The 15,863-nt window shown below is 47.5% G+C and overlaps 3 protein-coding genes across 3 annotated transcripts; all 3 read right to left on the reverse strand.

Annotated features, from left to right (window-relative positions):
- Positions 1-7: 7 nt before the first annotated feature.
- On the reverse strand, positions 8-1,308 carry F5147DRAFT_699244 (peptidase M76 family-domain-containing protein). Its single transcript, XM_041437606.1, has 5 exons — positions 1,049-1,308; positions 722-978; positions 575-658; positions 365-493; positions 8-270 (listed from the first exon to the last, which is right to left on the reverse strand). The coding sequence occupies exons 1-5, from the start codon at positions 1,227-1,229 to the stop codon at positions 262-264; spliced, it is 660 nt and encodes a 219-aa protein (XP_041291966.1). The 5' UTR covers positions 1,230-1,308; the 3' UTR covers positions 8-261.
- F5147DRAFT_219828 (uncharacterized protein) lies at positions 1,287-8,077 on the reverse strand. The gene is made up of 28 exons (XM_041428661.1): positions 7,665-8,077; positions 7,529-7,601; positions 7,360-7,478; positions 7,226-7,298; positions 7,132-7,176; positions 7,024-7,074; positions 6,940-6,974; positions 6,600-6,885; positions 6,213-6,550; positions 6,066-6,160; positions 5,988-6,012; positions 5,847-5,935; positions 5,778-5,794; positions 4,653-5,721; positions 4,385-4,602; positions 4,105-4,334; positions 3,859-4,051; positions 3,497-3,806; positions 3,192-3,448; positions 2,769-3,144; positions 2,606-2,721; positions 2,507-2,557; positions 2,284-2,457; positions 2,072-2,230; positions 1,985-2,023; positions 1,747-1,935; positions 1,654-1,690; positions 1,287-1,606 (listed from the first exon to the last, which is right to left on the reverse strand). The coding sequence occupies exons 1-28, from the start codon at positions 7,677-7,679 to the stop codon at positions 1,453-1,455; spliced, it is 4,833 nt and encodes a 1,610-aa protein (XP_041291967.1). The 5' UTR covers positions 7,680-8,077; the 3' UTR covers positions 1,287-1,452.
- A 980-nt stretch (positions 8,078-9,057) lies between these two features.
- F5147DRAFT_699254 (uncharacterized protein) lies at positions 9,058-15,655 on the reverse strand. Its single transcript, XM_041437607.1, has 28 exons — positions 15,604-15,655; positions 15,466-15,550; positions 15,259-15,416; positions 15,132-15,204; positions 15,041-15,085; positions 14,933-14,983; positions 14,840-14,874; positions 14,492-14,780; positions 14,100-14,437; positions 13,945-14,048; positions 13,860-13,884; positions 13,724-13,812; positions 13,661-13,677; positions 12,486-13,605; positions 12,210-12,436; positions 11,931-12,154; positions 11,688-11,880; positions 11,338-11,632; positions 11,033-11,289; positions 10,599-10,980; positions 10,430-10,545; positions 10,323-10,382; positions 10,115-10,267; positions 9,906-10,064; positions 9,812-9,856; positions 9,576-9,767; positions 9,483-9,519; positions 9,058-9,424 (listed from the first exon to the last, which is right to left on the reverse strand). Exons 1-28 carry the CDS (start codon positions 15,619-15,621, stop codon positions 9,265-9,267), a joined length of 4,947 nt encoding a protein of 1,648 aa, XP_041291968.1. The 5' UTR covers positions 15,622-15,655; the 3' UTR covers positions 9,058-9,264.
- Positions 15,656-15,863: the final 208 nt, after the last annotated feature.

A 15,863-nucleotide genomic window follows, 5' to 3' on the forward strand; every position in this document is an offset into this window, starting at 1 on the left:
CATCATTGCCTCATCATTCCCGCGTTTTTCATTCGGTAGGTATGCCCAACTATGGATTCTAGTCAGTAATAGTAGACATTATCCATTACAAGTCGTCAACCCCCCAGCAATAATGCTCACGGGGAAAAAATCCCTTGGTGAAATTATGAGTTTAACCGGATGGCGGCGTACAATTTCCCGATTTCCAGTCAGGCTGCAATCGTAACAGCCTTTCGCCTGTGTTCAAGAATAGATCACGGCCATGTATTCCCTTTCCATCCGCTAATAGATCTACGTGTGAAACGTGGTGAACACCAACGTCAAAAAATGTCAACGAATGTGCGGCATCATCTTGTCGAGGGACAATAAGGCAGGCACAACTCACCTCGTCAAACGGTCGCGTATCGCTAAAGCAACTCCCCCAGACCTCATTCACCGCACGCTCTGCCGCTGCCTCGTCTGGGCACATGGGATTCGCGCGGACGGAAAGTATAGCACGCCGTCTCACGCAAGCCTATTCCAAGTTAGTAAACATTTGGACTGGTAAAGAGATGGATATAGGACTGCACAGCATGAGGCACAATCATCGATATACCTGATGTTGTTTTGAAAATGACACGAATCCCCTTCCCAGCTCACGCATATATCGGCAGTCACCACTTAGACTGTTAGCACGGATCTTCAGTAAACGGGCGCCGCGGCATACGTCAATAAAGCTTAATATGGCATACTGATCACTCACTTCGCTGCATGCATGATGTCTCAAGTTTTTCCAGTCAACATTGAACTTGCAGTGATCATACATATGTACCAGCTCGTGTGTGAGGGTATCTTCCATGTGCTTCTTGTCTCCGAAATGGCCCTGACAAAGGATAATCGCTCCAGCAGGATGGAAGCCTCCGGAACGCGTGAGATCGCATGGGGCACACACGATGTTCGAGGACGGTATCAGGCACCCGGACAACTTAAGATGCTTTAACATGAAAACAACTGAAGGGCCTATGGAAGCAACGCGTGCGCGGCGTTGGAATGAGTACGGATCAGACCACGCAGAAACAACGAGACGAACTGTAATTCAGGAGTTCGGTCTTCCATTGCTCGCAGCGGCGATGCTGCGCTTCAACCCTGTCATGTTCTCGTTCATCTGCGGTAAGCCCCATACCTGATACTTGGGCAGCTTTGTGCAGCCATCTTTGAAATGATCGCGACTCTGATGGATTAACAGGTGGTTCAGAGGAGGCCGGATCCATGAGTGCGAATGTACTAGTGCAAAGCGCAAGTTTATAATACTATTCATGATGAATTCCCACGGACGTGCATGCACTCGCGGCACAACACAAATTGGGATAGAACGGCAACGTTACACAGACAGTAAATCAAACGGCAGAAAGCAACAACCAAGAACTCGTAAGTACTAGGGTCCAACACATTATCCTCCGGAAAGCCCACTAGAAAGACAGTACAGTAATGTAATTAATGAGAAGTGCACTTGAACAACTCTCGCACGTCTGGCAGATTATGGAGCTCTGTCAGGTATCTCGTCGCCAGCGCTTGAAACAACAGCTCGTGATGCTCGTCGTGGTATGGGGTGTGCACATGGGCCATCTCGTGTGCCATGACATAATACCTACGGGAGATTAGTAAATGCTGAAGGACAGAATTTTGTGTACTTGCCAGTCAATGTAGGCCTTTCCAGCAGGGGCATCTTTGTCTAGGTAGTAGGCATAAGCCTTGATAACGAAAGAAGCAATGATGAAGATCACGTACGGTTCTGTATATAGTGTTCCAGACCGAAAAATATCTGATCATTGCGGTTGAAACCCATCAGATTCGAGTCTTCGCCGTGATAGAATACGTGACATCGTGTCTGATTGATTGAAAAGACTGTTGCGAGGTTACTAATAATATTCCCAAAGGCTTCGCGTTCCTTTGAGGGAACACCCAAGACTGTCCCCTCTGAAACAACGTCAGTCTAGTAGTTCGAGATGAGAAGCATTCAACTCACTTCGCTTCCAGACTTTGACTTGCCCGACGTGTTGGCCCTCTTCATTGATTTAATTATGAGCTGCCAGATTCCAAGTTGGACACGTACCACATTCTTCGAGATCTGTTTTTGCAACCTTCTTCTCATCGCAGTATGCGACATTTTTCTGCTTCTTCCCTCCACCGACCTGCTCCCGATTGCTGATGTGCGAGTCGTTGTCGCCACCCTCTTCCTTCATGATATTCTTCACCTTCTCAATGGAGTTTTCTGCATATCAGTTATCAGTGTCTACCTTCGCCACGAAAATGGACTTAGCGCACCTATCTCACTGAGCTTGATCTGACCCAACCTGGGGTCTTTGCGAAACCGATGCAAAAACTTCGTGAATTTGCTGACGGACTCCGGCTTCTCACAGGTTGATTCGCTTTCCGAGGATGTATCTTGGGGGGAAGCTTGAACAGGTCCGGGTGGCGCCCCATTGCAAGGATTTTCTCCTGCTTTCATTGAGCATCTCTCCTGGCATGAAAGGTAGTGTAAACTTACCATGCTCAGCCTTTTCAAGGTTCTCGCGATACTCCGAGAGAATTCTATCAACTAAACATGCAATCAGCGCTGCTTCCTAGATGACAGCGACAGCCTCACCATCGTAACCACGGCGCTTGAGGACGTTAATGTCTGTGTCCAAGATAGTCATAAGAGACAGGACATCATTCTTTTTATAGGTAGAGAATAGCAGGCGACACAGAGCTGCTGCCACACTACAATGAATGAGCACGCATCTCGATTGACACGTAACACCACGTACTCATAACTGTCAGCTTTTGGCTCCTTGATCCACAGCACATGCAGGCCATCCTTGGATTGTGTCTCAGCAGAGAGTTCGGTAGGGTGCGCTTTTTGTCCCTGAAGTCCATTAGTCGCATTCGGGAAGTCTAATCTCTTCGTGACGTCAAGCTTTCGACAAGCTCGCACGAAAAATTGATTGTCGTCATGCCACCGTAACAGGCGCATTCCATCTCTAAAGCGTGGTTCGTCGAACTCGTGGAGGAAAATAGGTATCTTGTCAATGATGGAATTTAAAAGGTCGCGGGCACTGCGTGCGTCCAGCAACTCCTTGCCTGGTTCCACAGTGTATTTGATGCAAGAACTCAGCGACTTGACTTTCATTTCAGAGTAAAACTCTGCTTGCGGTCTGTCATATTGTACCAGAAAGAACGCAAGCACTTACTTTCTAACAACTCCTCCTGGGGAGCGATGAAAATGCAGTCGCCAAAGGTGCGACGACTTTCCATGTCGTCTGCGACCAATACTTCTTCGACCTTGCAAAGTTCAAATTCGTCTGCTTCATGAACGTATCCATCCCGGCCAACACCACCTTTCCCTTGTCGATATCCTAAGAAAATTGGGGCAGTGCGCATTTCTTCGTGGATCTTTCGAGGAAGAGACTTGTGACCAACCGCAATCAGACGCAGCTCAGTCAAGTATCTACAACAAGTGAGTATCATGAGTCAAGGTTCCGGCACCGATACGCACCTCTCATGGTCGTCCCCAGCTAGTTCAAGGAATCTTTTTGGAGATTTCAGGAGAACTCTGAGAACATCGATGCATTCAGGGCGTTCCTTAACACCACAGGCTTTTAAGAAAGCATTGGCACTAGGCCCGAAGTCGACAAACTTGAACAGCCGCTGGTAGAAGTGCTCCTCGGGGTATGATTCTGACTTCAGGAAGCACTCGCGAGGCGCCACTGGCTCATAAGATTTACTGGATTGTGGCTGCTCGGAAAATACCTCAACGGGAACAATTTTCAGGTCTGCGATTTTTTCGAATTCTCCTGCTGAGAAAACTGCACGTCTTGTCAGTACACACAGAAAACGCCCGGTTATGAGACTGCTTGCCTCCTTTTTCAGCGAGAAACTTAAACCAGCTCCTTGCAGTTTGCGGGTCTTTTGGCGGAGTCGATTGAAGAACCTGGAATAGCTTTTCAGCGGTAGGGCGATCTCGAATCTTCAGCTTTGCAATGTTCTTCTTGCTGAACTGATCGGGCAAATGGCCAAAGCCCAACACTTTCCAGTTTGGATCCGAGAACACCTTGTCAATTGTGGCATCAGCTATGGATTTCCAGCGTTTGCGCACGAACAGACCTCGTCATGAGGGATTTGACAATTTTTTCCCTCTCTGACACCAGGGATGAAGGGGAACTTGGAGAACTTTGATGGATCGAACTGCCTCTCAAGAAATGATTCATACAATGGTCCGCAAAGAGATGCGAATGCAGCACGCCTAGCGTCATGATCGTCCTTGGAAGACGCGATAGGGATGAGTTGATCTATCGTAGGGTAATCGTGTAACCCATGTCTAAGGAGGAATAATGCTTTGATGATTGGTCAGTGGGGGATGTGACGTCAAACCAGTTCACGACACCTTCATGGCTGCTTTGATCCCAGTAGCTGCAATTGATTACATGTAGTTTGAGTGCCCGGTTAGTTTCTGAGGATGCGAAAAGCTCATTGATTTGACGTCTTTCACCATCACTACAAGGAAAGATCTTCATCCCCATGACGCGAGCCGCATGTTCCGGAGGAGATGCAAGAAGATACCTCGCCAGGTCCATGGCATTCCATCTATCACCGTCCATTGCCCTGTGTGGAATGTTAGCAAACACGGTAAGGTCATATTCCTGGTGACTAACTTAGATATGAATGTTTCGATGTCGCACCGTTCCTGCACCCCCAGATATTGTAGTGCCAGCACTGTGCGATAATCCACGAGGAGGTCTTGTCTAACGACGGGAAGGTCGCGAAAAACGTCGGCGTCAGGAAAATACGCCTCATGGGGTCGCATCATGCAAGGTTTGTTCGAGATGGTCGCGGGTATGCAATTCATATCCTTTAATATCTCCCGAACTTCGGAACGACTATTGTCATCTAGTGAATGCCAAAGGGTACCGAAGACGCTGAGGACGTGTTGCGCGAAACTGGGCGTATGGTTGATGTCATGTGCCAGATCTGGCGTACTGTCCTTGAGGTGTCGAAGCCAGTGTATGATTGTCATCTCTTGCCATCCAAAAGCCTCCGGAATCCAGTGAGTCACGTTTTGGGTAAGTGCTGGGGGTATGGTGTCGTTTGGCAAAGGGTCATCGGAACGGCGGACACTCAGCATTAGCGGATTGATAAATTTGCTGATGGAGCTGAGTCTGACTTGCTTCCCCCCGGAATTTGTTTTGCCTACTTTAAGCAGTTCGTCCCGACACCTTTTCTGCTGTTCATCCAAAGGACCCTGGCTTGCAAGTGAAGTGCACCACCAACGCAGGCAAGCAGCCATCTCCGACTCACTCAGCCACCGCGAATTCAGTTCTTTCACGACATCTCCGATTGTGTACGGTCTGATCCGGAGAGAATCAGGAAGCGTCATGGATGCCGATATGTGACGCAGGTCCGTTGGGAATGTTGGAGTGCTCATGAACTGAGCGAATTGAGAATTGTAGAGACGGATGTCCTTCGTGTATCGAATCCCTTGATCAGATATGAACGGGAATTTATCTGACTCCGAACAAGCGTAGAATGCATCCTTGATAATTTGGGATACCTTCGGATCGGGGGTGGAAGGATGGAAAACGAAGGACCTCATCGCATACAGAGGTAGTTGTTCCGCATCTTGTTTCGACAACGTCGGCCACGCATCCTTTACTTTATTCATCTCAGAATCATAAGCAATCCTCGCCAAAAAGCCTCCAACGTAAAGGAGCTCTTTATTCCATTCTGCACGGCGTGGCGTCAATGGACAGATTACAGTCTAGTGTCAATCCACCACTTACTGGAGACGTGACCATTGCTACAAGGTAAATCATCAGATATATCCTCACATAGGGTCGCGCGATGCTCACGCAAGATCAATAGAGCCTCTTTCCACAGTTGGAATAAAACGGCCAGACATGTGGCAAGCCATGCCTGTCGTTTGAGCCGTACTTTGCCCCTGTCATGCACATGAGATAATATGAGATGACCCAACACTATGAAGCACATACGATGAAGATTCGAGGGGAGTGTGCTCTGTCAGAGGAACATTAGAGTGGGAGCCGCTTTGAAAGAACGCCTTAACATACGCTTCCAGTTGGGGACAAAATCCTTGAGGACCACGAAAGACGTTTCCAAACCCTGCTTCTTCTTGCGACTGCTTATCGTGCTCGTCCTTACTGAACTGTGGATGATGAAAATAGGACCACGTCGAAATTTATAAGGTATCTACTTACGAAAACCATTTCAAATGGGAAATCTTTGGGAAGCTTTTTCTTCGTTGCGGATTCCAAACCCTTCTCCAGAGTCGGTTTCGCTGAAACAGTAACTTTTGCAGAGTAGATGGAACATTTCGCTGAGAATTGGATGCTAGATTTGGAACTCGAGGCTTCAGAAGCAGCTGCAGCTGCTTTTGGAGCTGCTATTATTCCATTCGATTTCGACGTTTTATCCATTGAAAAAAAACTCTTAGATTTTGCTGGATTTCCACCTTCTTCCGGTTCCGCACGTGCGGCGAACGTTTTTGAACCTCCAATGAGCGTATCTCCAACGAATATAACATTGACCTCCTGGGCTGCCAAAAACATTAGAATCTTTGCAGACTAGGCGCAAGAAATACTGACACATCAGTTCAACAGAGTCAATGGTCATAGTTCCATCCTGGCTTTTTCTATTCATATCAGGCGAAATGGCTATTGACCGACTGGTCTTACTCCGAGTTTTTGTCAAACTAGACAACTCAGTGTCGTCCAGAAAGATCCCAACACGTTCAACATGGGTCAGGAATGTCACGGAGGTTACTAGAAATCGCGTGAGTTCAAAGATCCTTGGAATAGTCGACTCCTGCTTCAACTCCATCTCGATCACAGTCCACTTGTCGCAGTCACATTTTTCTTTCTTCACAAAGAGCTAAATGCACGTCAGAAGCAATGGACTGAGACGGGAGACTAAGCAACAACGTGCCTGGTCTCTGTCATAATAGATGGATACCATTTGTCCTGCAGCATTCAATGAGCGACATATAGGCTTCATTGGAGGATCGCGTACCTTTCGATTTGACAACGGGCTTGTCTGTGACACTGAACACACTAAAAAAACCTGTACCGGGAAATTGCCCTTAGGTCTGAGGATGAACGAAGAATGCATGGATCATACCGACTCCAAATGCACCAATCTTGCGTTCATCCGGGTTGCCTTCGGCTAGGTAAAAGGTTCAGCACCCAGCAAGCTGTTCAAAAGCGTTACATACCAATTTTCGTCAGACGCTTCCAGTCAGTGGATTCAAACTGGGCACCGTCATTCTTGACAACCCATTTGAAGACCTTCAAGTTGTTGGACGAAAACGTCAGTGCTCCGTAGCCAGTAATTTGGCTAATAGCACACCTTAGCTGAATTGAGACCTGGCGTCGTCCCATTACTTGCACATCCGCGTGGACTCTCAAATACAATATTGAAGTTTTCGGCCCCAGCATCGTCCGCATTCTGCAACAGTTCTCGGAACACTTCATGGCAATCAGTCGTTCTTTCTGACCTGACGTAGTTCCAAACGTACCTGTGAACTCCTCTGGGTAACGGGCGAGGACTTTATCGACAAGGTCCCGTTGGTTGACTTCCACTGCCGTGACCTTCAAATCGAAAGGTGAGCCCCGAAAGAGTACAATTCTTAGGCGCTAATAGAACTAGCTCACCTCGGGCTCGCACATTACAGGACACACTCGAGATGTTCGTCAAAATGCGATAGTAGTCAGTATGGGAGGGTATGAGACTCTAAAGCGACAGGATAAATATAACGTTGGGTGGACCGTAACAGCAGCTGGCCTCACGCTCAACACGCGTAGCTATGCCACACAATGGGACCCACAACTTAATACGATCTACGAGCGCTTATTCTTGTATTATTCTTGTATTATATTAAATTGCTGTGCGTTACGGCCCATGACAGGCAATGTCGCAAGATGTGGTATGCATGCCAATGTGTTAGCCGGCGAGCGTGACTCGTTTGAAGCTCACCGAATCTCGAATTGTTAAGAATAAGTACAAGCTTGCTCGGGGAGGTCTTCCACTCAGTGATATGCCTTATCATCTGGCATGATGGTACGAGAGTGCACGGGGCACTGCCACAATTAGTCATAGTATCGCCTCAAGCTGTGTTACAAAGTTTTTGACAGCATGCCGGAGACCGCCACCACTAGCACTACTAGCTCTTGAATGGGTCGCGTGCCTAGTGTCGCACTGATTTCTCCGAGTTCTTCCAATTCTCGAATACGAAGAACGTCGGGTCTAGTTATGATCAGCACCGCTAAACATGTGGGACTCCTAATCCAGCAGTACAGCCACTCTTCCTCGCAACACACGCACCTAGTTTTTGATGCACAGTCTCAACCCTAGCTCAACCTGAAATGCTTCATCCACACAAACTCAGAAGGTGCAAGTGTGTGGTGTTGAAATCCCATGCATCAGACTGCTGTACTCGAAGCCTGAGGAGAGGGTTCAAGTTGTCACGTTGACCAGGAAGATTCAATATCGATATTCAATCCTGCTGCAACTCGGGCCTCCCTCAGACAGCCCTTCATAGACGAAGGAAGAGTCGTTCCTTTCAATAAAGGAGTGTCGATCGAGGCCTTGAACTCGAAATCCTAGGTCCAACTGGCAACCAGTGAGTGAGGGTGGATTACAAACTCATCCCGTTCCCGTTAGCTCAACATGAGAGCAAATTGCGTGGTGAAGTGGTCGAAGTACACTTCACTTTTTTTACCATCAGCATCAGAAGGCCTAAACATCACATTTTCAATGCTGCTCTTCGTGAGACGATCGTATTACGGCCACCTTCCAGCATGCCTTCCGGTCTGCTGAAACGATGCCACCTGGGCGCTGGGCCTTCCTTTCAAAGGAAAGAAACGAGCTTACTTATCTTCAGTGACCAATGGTAAACACTATTTTCGACTCGAAACAACGTGTAACGATTGATCACAACCATTTATCGGAAACCGTCATGTGTTGTACTAACAATGTAGCATGACATTGTATTCAGATGTCAAAGTTGGCATAGTTTTTCCTGATTATGACTGCAGCTCGCCACTCTTGAAAGTTTTGTTATAATATTAGTAGCATACCGCTAATGTGCAATGAATGATCTACATGAATTACATGTCTTCCCCAAAAAATGTGTCGATAGTACAAAACACTTGTGGAACAAGGTTGCTACCGGCAAAGCTAATGCATAACACAACTCATAAATACACCTAATGTCTCTGGAGTCCCATGCGTGGTAACCAAGCCGAATATCCGCTATGAAATGTTTGTTGCGCAATTGAGATACTCGCGGACCTCTTCCACGTCGTGCAAACGTGGCAGGAATTGAGCGCTTAGTGCCGAAACCAACAACTCGTGAGTTTCGTCGTGGAAAGGCGTTTTGTTGTGGGCTATCTCGTGCAAGACGATATAGTACCTGTTGGGGTAAGGCTGTATGAGCACGTCATGGTCGGCAATTCTCTACATCTACGTACCAGTGAATGTATGCCTGACCGGGCGTCATGTGCGAGTCTGTGACCATAACATGTAAGGGTTTTTGATAAACAGCATGATGAAGGTTTACTTACGTTGGGTGAAGTGTGCAAGGTTTAAGAAAATCAGCCGGTTGCGGTTGAATCCCATCAAGTCACGATCCTCTGGATGCCAGAAGATATTAAATATGCCGTGTTCATTATTACTCAGGTCCAAAATTCTGTTGAGTCCATGGACTATGTTTGCAAACTCTGTTAATTCGCCTGGAATTGCCTCTTGTGCAGTGACTACAACTATTAGTAACGCTGACGCCAAAAAACGAGGGACTTACTTTGTCGCCAGACAGGTATGAAACCGGCGGCACCACCCACATCATCTGGAGTTCGTTCATATCAAGACATCACTATCAACAACGACCCACGTACCGACGAGTTCCAGAGCGGTGCTCTTCAGCTCAGTACAGTATTGAACGTCTTTCTGCTTCCTGCCTGCACCCCTGTGTTCTCTATTTCGGATCTCTTTTTGTTCTTCTGGGGTAGCTTGTCCTTTGGCACACTGTTCCATCAACTCTTTGATCGCATCGTCTGCATGAAACAAGTTTGCGAATGTATTTGAGGTATAATACGAGACATACCAATTTCGCCGACGTTAACTCTATTGGCGTTCTTGGATCCCGACTGCCACCTGAAGAAGTCAAGGAATCTGGACCGGAGGTGGATACTGCCACCAATATGCTGCCCTCCGCCGGACTCCTCTGAATGCTTATTGCGTGCTGCCTTTTCGCGCTCTGAAGAGTGATTGGTTAATAAGCCCGAGTAGTCGACTCGAAGTTTATTGAATACCTTCTTCCTTCTTCTTGTCCTCAAGTTTAGCGGCTTCGTGAGCTTGCTCAATCCTATCCACTGCTACAAGTGAGACAAAGACATTGCAAGAAAGTCGTGAAGATTACCATCGTAGCCTCGTTTCCTCAAGACCTCCTTGTCCGTCTCCAATATGGTCATCAAACTCAGAACATCGTGCTTCTTGTGAGTCTTGAAAAGCAGACGGCAAAGTGCGACAGCAACGCTAATGAATCCCATCAGTGATAAATGTGTGTGGAGGAACATGAATCCACTCACTCATACATGTCAAGATGTTCCGTTTTCTTGAGCCATAGCACAACACGACCGTTCTCTTCTGTAGTAATCTCAGCGGACACATAGAATTCATTGCTTTCTCTCTGACGTTCAGCAGAGATACAGTAATTAGATTCAAGTTTCTTGTCCACTTTGAGATCTTTGCATCCTTTCACGAGAAAGCGTGATGTATGATCCCACTTCCGATGTACCGAGCCTTGCTTGAGACGTTGCTCATCAAACTCATGCATAAAGATGGGTAACTTCTCCAAAATCGCCTGTCGAACTTCCTCGCAGCGAGTCCACCTAAGTTGCTCGTTAATTGGTTTCACGTTGTATTTGATATGGGCGCTCAAATAACCAGATCCCACAGATTCGTAGAGCTCTGCGACTTGGTTAGCTGGGTCCACTTTCAAAGAAAAACTAGCTTAGCTTACTTTCCAGAAGCTCGTCCTGTGGAGCCAACCAGACAAACTCTCCAAAGATCCGTCGGTTTTCCATGTCGTCAGCAAGCAGAATCTTAGATGCTGTAACGAGTTGGAATTCGTCCCTGACGACGGGAGTGGTGTTATCTGAATGTAAGGACCTTGAGGTACGATAGCCGACGAATATCGGCGCATTCTTCATCCTTTTCTTATCCTCTTCGGAGAGCCCCTCATACCCAACTGCAATTCCACGAAGTTCGACAAGATATCTGCATTGACGATGAGTATAATGATGATTCTGCAGGATGTTTACGTACTTTTCAGGGTCTCCTTCGGCACCAGCTTTTCTAAGGAAGTCCTTAGGATCCTTTATTAGAATGTGGACGATGTCGGAACAATCTGGCTTGGCTTTGACGCCGCAAGCTTTCAGAAACCGATTTGCACCTTCCTCAAAGTCGACGAAGGTAAACAGTCGTCGGTAAAGGTGGTCTTCTCCGTATTGACTACCACCGATGAAGCACTCCCGAGGTGGCACCAGGCGAGGCTCGACGGAATCTAAGACGGGAACGATAGGAATCTCGGCGATTTGCTGAAGATCTCCAGGAGAGAGGACTATAAGAAGAGGAAACCGTTTAGAGACAGAAGTTAGCCAAGTAGCGCGTCTAACCTTGCTTTGTTGCAAGAAAGGCGAACCATTTCTTTGCTGTGTTGATATCCTTGGGCGGACTGGTCCTGAAAACATCGATCACTTGTCTTGCAGATGGCGCTTCCCGCATCCTCAGTCGGCCAACGATCTTCCTGTCGACAGAAGGGTGGACTTTCTGGAACCCCATCAACGCCCAGGTTGAATCAGAATAAACCTTGATGCGAGTTTCCAGTATCAGTTCCATGAAGTAGCAAAAGGTCTTACCTCCTCGTAAGCGCCAACACATTCATGACCATCTCGGATAGCTGGTATAAACGGCATATCGTCGTATTTCGAAGGATCATATTCTGTATCATAGAGTTCATCGAACTTGCTTGCAAGGTACCCAAAGGCAGCACGTTGAACTTTAGGGTCGGGGTCTCCAGCAATCTCAATGAGCTTCTCCAAAGGCGGGTGTCGAAGGAATCCCATATCGGTCAGAAGTTGCTCTGTAGTAGAGTCAGGTGAAAGCGAGAGAAAATATTGGGGAAGGAAACAAGGTACCATCTTCAGAATCTTTATCAATCCTGCGTGACCAATCGAGAATTGGTAGGCCCAACGGACGTATCTCCGCATGTGGAAGGTACAAGTCAGTGATGCAGTATCTCTTGCCTTTATCGCAAGGGAAAACAGCGTGTTTCCTGATTTCCTCCAGCCTCTCCATGGCGTCTGGGTCAGAGTTAAGATACCTGATCATCTCCATCGCTGACCACGTGCTCAATTTGTCCGCCCTGGAAACCGATTAACAATATTGAATCAAGGTCTTGAAATTTAACGCACTTGGCAAACAACTCTTCAAAGTCAAGATGACGCTTGACCCCAAGCTCACCAAGTACAGTGAGAATCTGTGGATCAAACAGGTTGACAGAGACAACAGGCAAATCATGGAAGACGTCTGCTTCCGGAAAATACGCTCCACCAGGGGGCCGGAATCCCAGATTTGTTGCGATCCATGGGACGTCCTGCATGAGATCCTTTGCCTGAGTTTTTATCTCACTAGACATCATGGGCCAGATGTTCCCCAGAACCCCCAAGACACGGTTGGAATATGTAGAGTTTTTGCGAATATCATGGGCTGCGTCTATCTGAGGGCTTATCAAATGAGTCAGCCAGTCCACAAGTGTCATTGGCTGCCACAAAAGAGATGGGGAAATGTGTCGTCGATCGAGAGGCCTGGTAAACGAGAAAGGGATGGTGTCTGGGGGAAGAGCATCGTCCGACTGAAGCCAAGGGAGCCAAATATTGGAATCGACAAACTTGGTGATATTGCGGAATTCTATGACGCGCGTTGAATTCCCAATTCGCGACTTGGCATTATCGGTCAGATTGGGCAGAAATGTGAGGGTTCTTTCCCTCTCTTCGTCGTCTTCAAGCGAACTTATGAAGTTGACCCACCACCGCAGACAACCGATCATTTCTTCTTCTTGTAAGGTCCTTCGCTGTAGTTCTTTCACCACGTCCGAAAACGTGTACATCCGGACACCATACCTCTCAGGGAGAGTGTCAACCAAATTAGGTGGGTCGCCAGGTGACGTCGGAAGTTGTGTAGGCACCATTTTCATGAAGGAGGTAAAGTCAGAGTGAATCTCCCGAACGTCCTTGGTGTGACAGATGCCCGAATTTGTCAAGATGGGGAAATGAACGTTGGAGGAATAGTCGAAACAGTCATAAAATGCATCTTGCAAGATTTTCGACACTTTGGCATCCGGAGTGGACGGTTGGAACGTGAAGTAGCGCATAGCATATGAGGCCTTTTCTCTTGAAGCTGCCGCCCGAGCGTCAGCAGTCGGGACAGCAACACTGTTGACTATAGGCCAAGCTTCCCAGACCTTGCGAATCTCCTGTTCATATACGAGCCTCGCAAGGAACCCACCTACATACAGGAGTTCCTGATTCCATTCTGTGTGAATTGTCAATACGCCTCAATGGGAACCGACCGAGAGGCTGGCACGAACTTGCAATGTGGCCGTTTCTAAGTAATCGTGAGATAACTTTACGTGTAAAAAATGTGCACCCACGTTAGATCAATGGATCCTCGTTCAACAGTGGGAATAAACCGGCCAGACATGTGCCCACCAATACCAGTCGTTTGCGCTGTACTTTGGCCCTGCGACTCATCAGCACGTTTCATATTGACTGCAATGTAGAGCCTACGATGAAGATCCGGGACATGTATTCCCTAAAACATTATGACAACATGACGATGTGTACAGAAACAAACAAAAAACAAGTAACATACCCATCTAGTTGTGGAAATAGACCTTGCGGTCCTCTGAATATGCTTCCCATGTCCGGATCCCTCTTCTCCTCTGCCGTTCTTGCATCCTGCTCCTCTTTGGAGAACTGTAGTTATGATGAGTACAAAGTACAGAACAAAGTTGCTGGAAGGCTCACGTAGACCATCTCAAAATCAAAGTGGGAAGGAGGATCCTTCTTCGTCATTGCTCGTAAGCCCTTATGAAGGTCCTTGCTAGGAGTAGTCGTAACTTGAGCCGAATATACCGCGTATTTGGCACGATGGGTCACCCAGGGCGGGTGGTCATAAGTCGACGCTCGAGATACAGCTTTAGTTACTTTGACGACTTTTGAGACTTCGCGCTTTGAGCCATCCCAAAAACCTTTGCGTTTCACAGGATCCTTTGATAGATTTTCATTGCCAGGGCGATGCGTAGATATCATCTTCGTTCCGGCGGCGCGTGCCCATTCTGCGAGTTCAACAGAAATTTCTTGGGCTGTCAGGGCAAATCAGTATGCTTCACGTGTCGAGGATACGACGTGCAACCCACTAACTACTGAAAGTCCCTTGATATGCATCGTGTCCTCCTTGCTCCTCGGTATCATATCTTTGGGAACACGGATGGAGCTGGGTACTTGTCTGGACTTGGCAATCTTCATGAAGATTTTGTCATTGAAAGAAACATGGGCATTTTCCACACATGACATGAATGTCATGGTAGCTGCCAGGAACCGGGCCAAGTCGAATGGCTTCGGGACGGGAACTTGCATATCTTCCTTCAGCTGCATCTCGATGGAAGTCCACTCGCTCTGGGAACAAGTATCGTCCAACGTATATAGCTGGAGAGATATGTGAGTATCGCGAGCTTTTACCGAGCTTATGGAGCTTCAGAGCATACCTGATCGCCTTGAAAGAATATCGACAGGCTTTTACCTATCAGGTGTTCCGATTGGCATGGTGGATCTAGTCAAGGAAAGAGCTTGGCGCTTACCTCCAGAGAAGACCTGCGGGCTATCGGTGATACCGAAGACGCTGTAGAACCCTATAGAGAATAACATCATGAGAAGGCCAATTGACGGCGATACATAACTCTACGAACCAACTCCAAATGCCCCGATCTTCTGTTCGTCCGGGTTGCCATCCGCTGGGTAAAAGTCAGCGCAAATCATTTGGGAATTGAACCATCATACCAATCTTCGTCAGTCGTCCCCAGTCCTTATCTTCGAAATAGTCACCATTGTTGCGAACAACCCATTTGTACAACTGTTGGGATGGCGAGCATTGGTAATTCCGAGGGCAGCACCACCCCGAGCTCACCTTCGTTGTGAGCAAGTCCGGGAAATCGGACGTGCCATTGATTCCATTTGTCTTGCCGTTTGCTCCCGCAGAATGTGTAGCGTATTCCTTCGTCTGAAACTCTATTAGGACCTTCTTGGCTCTAGCGTCGTCTGCATTCTGTAATAGTTCTCGGAACACTGAGCACGTTTAGTCAACCGCGCTACCCAACATAGTGGTTTGACGAACCTGTAAACTCTTCGGGATATCGAGCGAGCACTTTATCGACTAGCGCACGCTGGTTTACTTCTACTCTCTTCGGTGTTCTAGTCGTCTGTAGTACACCTCTTAGTGCGAGCGCCTAATTTGGAAACATTTATCACCAACCTTGCTCAGGCTCGCCATATATTACGCCGGTGGCCTAGGTTGCTTTGCTGGTCGTTGAAAGGGTATACGGATAGGAAAGATGCTGTGATATTTAAAGCTGTTGTATTTGCTGTGGATGTGAAAGCAGGCGGGTCTCTACAGCTGGCATGTCAAGAATAACGTTTGATTAAAGGATTCCGGAAGCCACAGCCGCATTGACATGCAGCAGGACTTAGACGCCCAACAACGATTCCTTCAGAACTTGTAGCAACCGCGTAAAT

The sequence above is a fragment of the Suillus discolor genome (assembly GCF_016758755.1).
Source record: "Suillus discolor strain FC423 chromosome Unknown F5147scaffold_33, whole genome shotgun sequence".
Taxonomy (NCBI): Eukaryota; Fungi; Basidiomycota; class Agaricomycetes; order Boletales; family Suillaceae; genus Suillus; species Suillus discolor.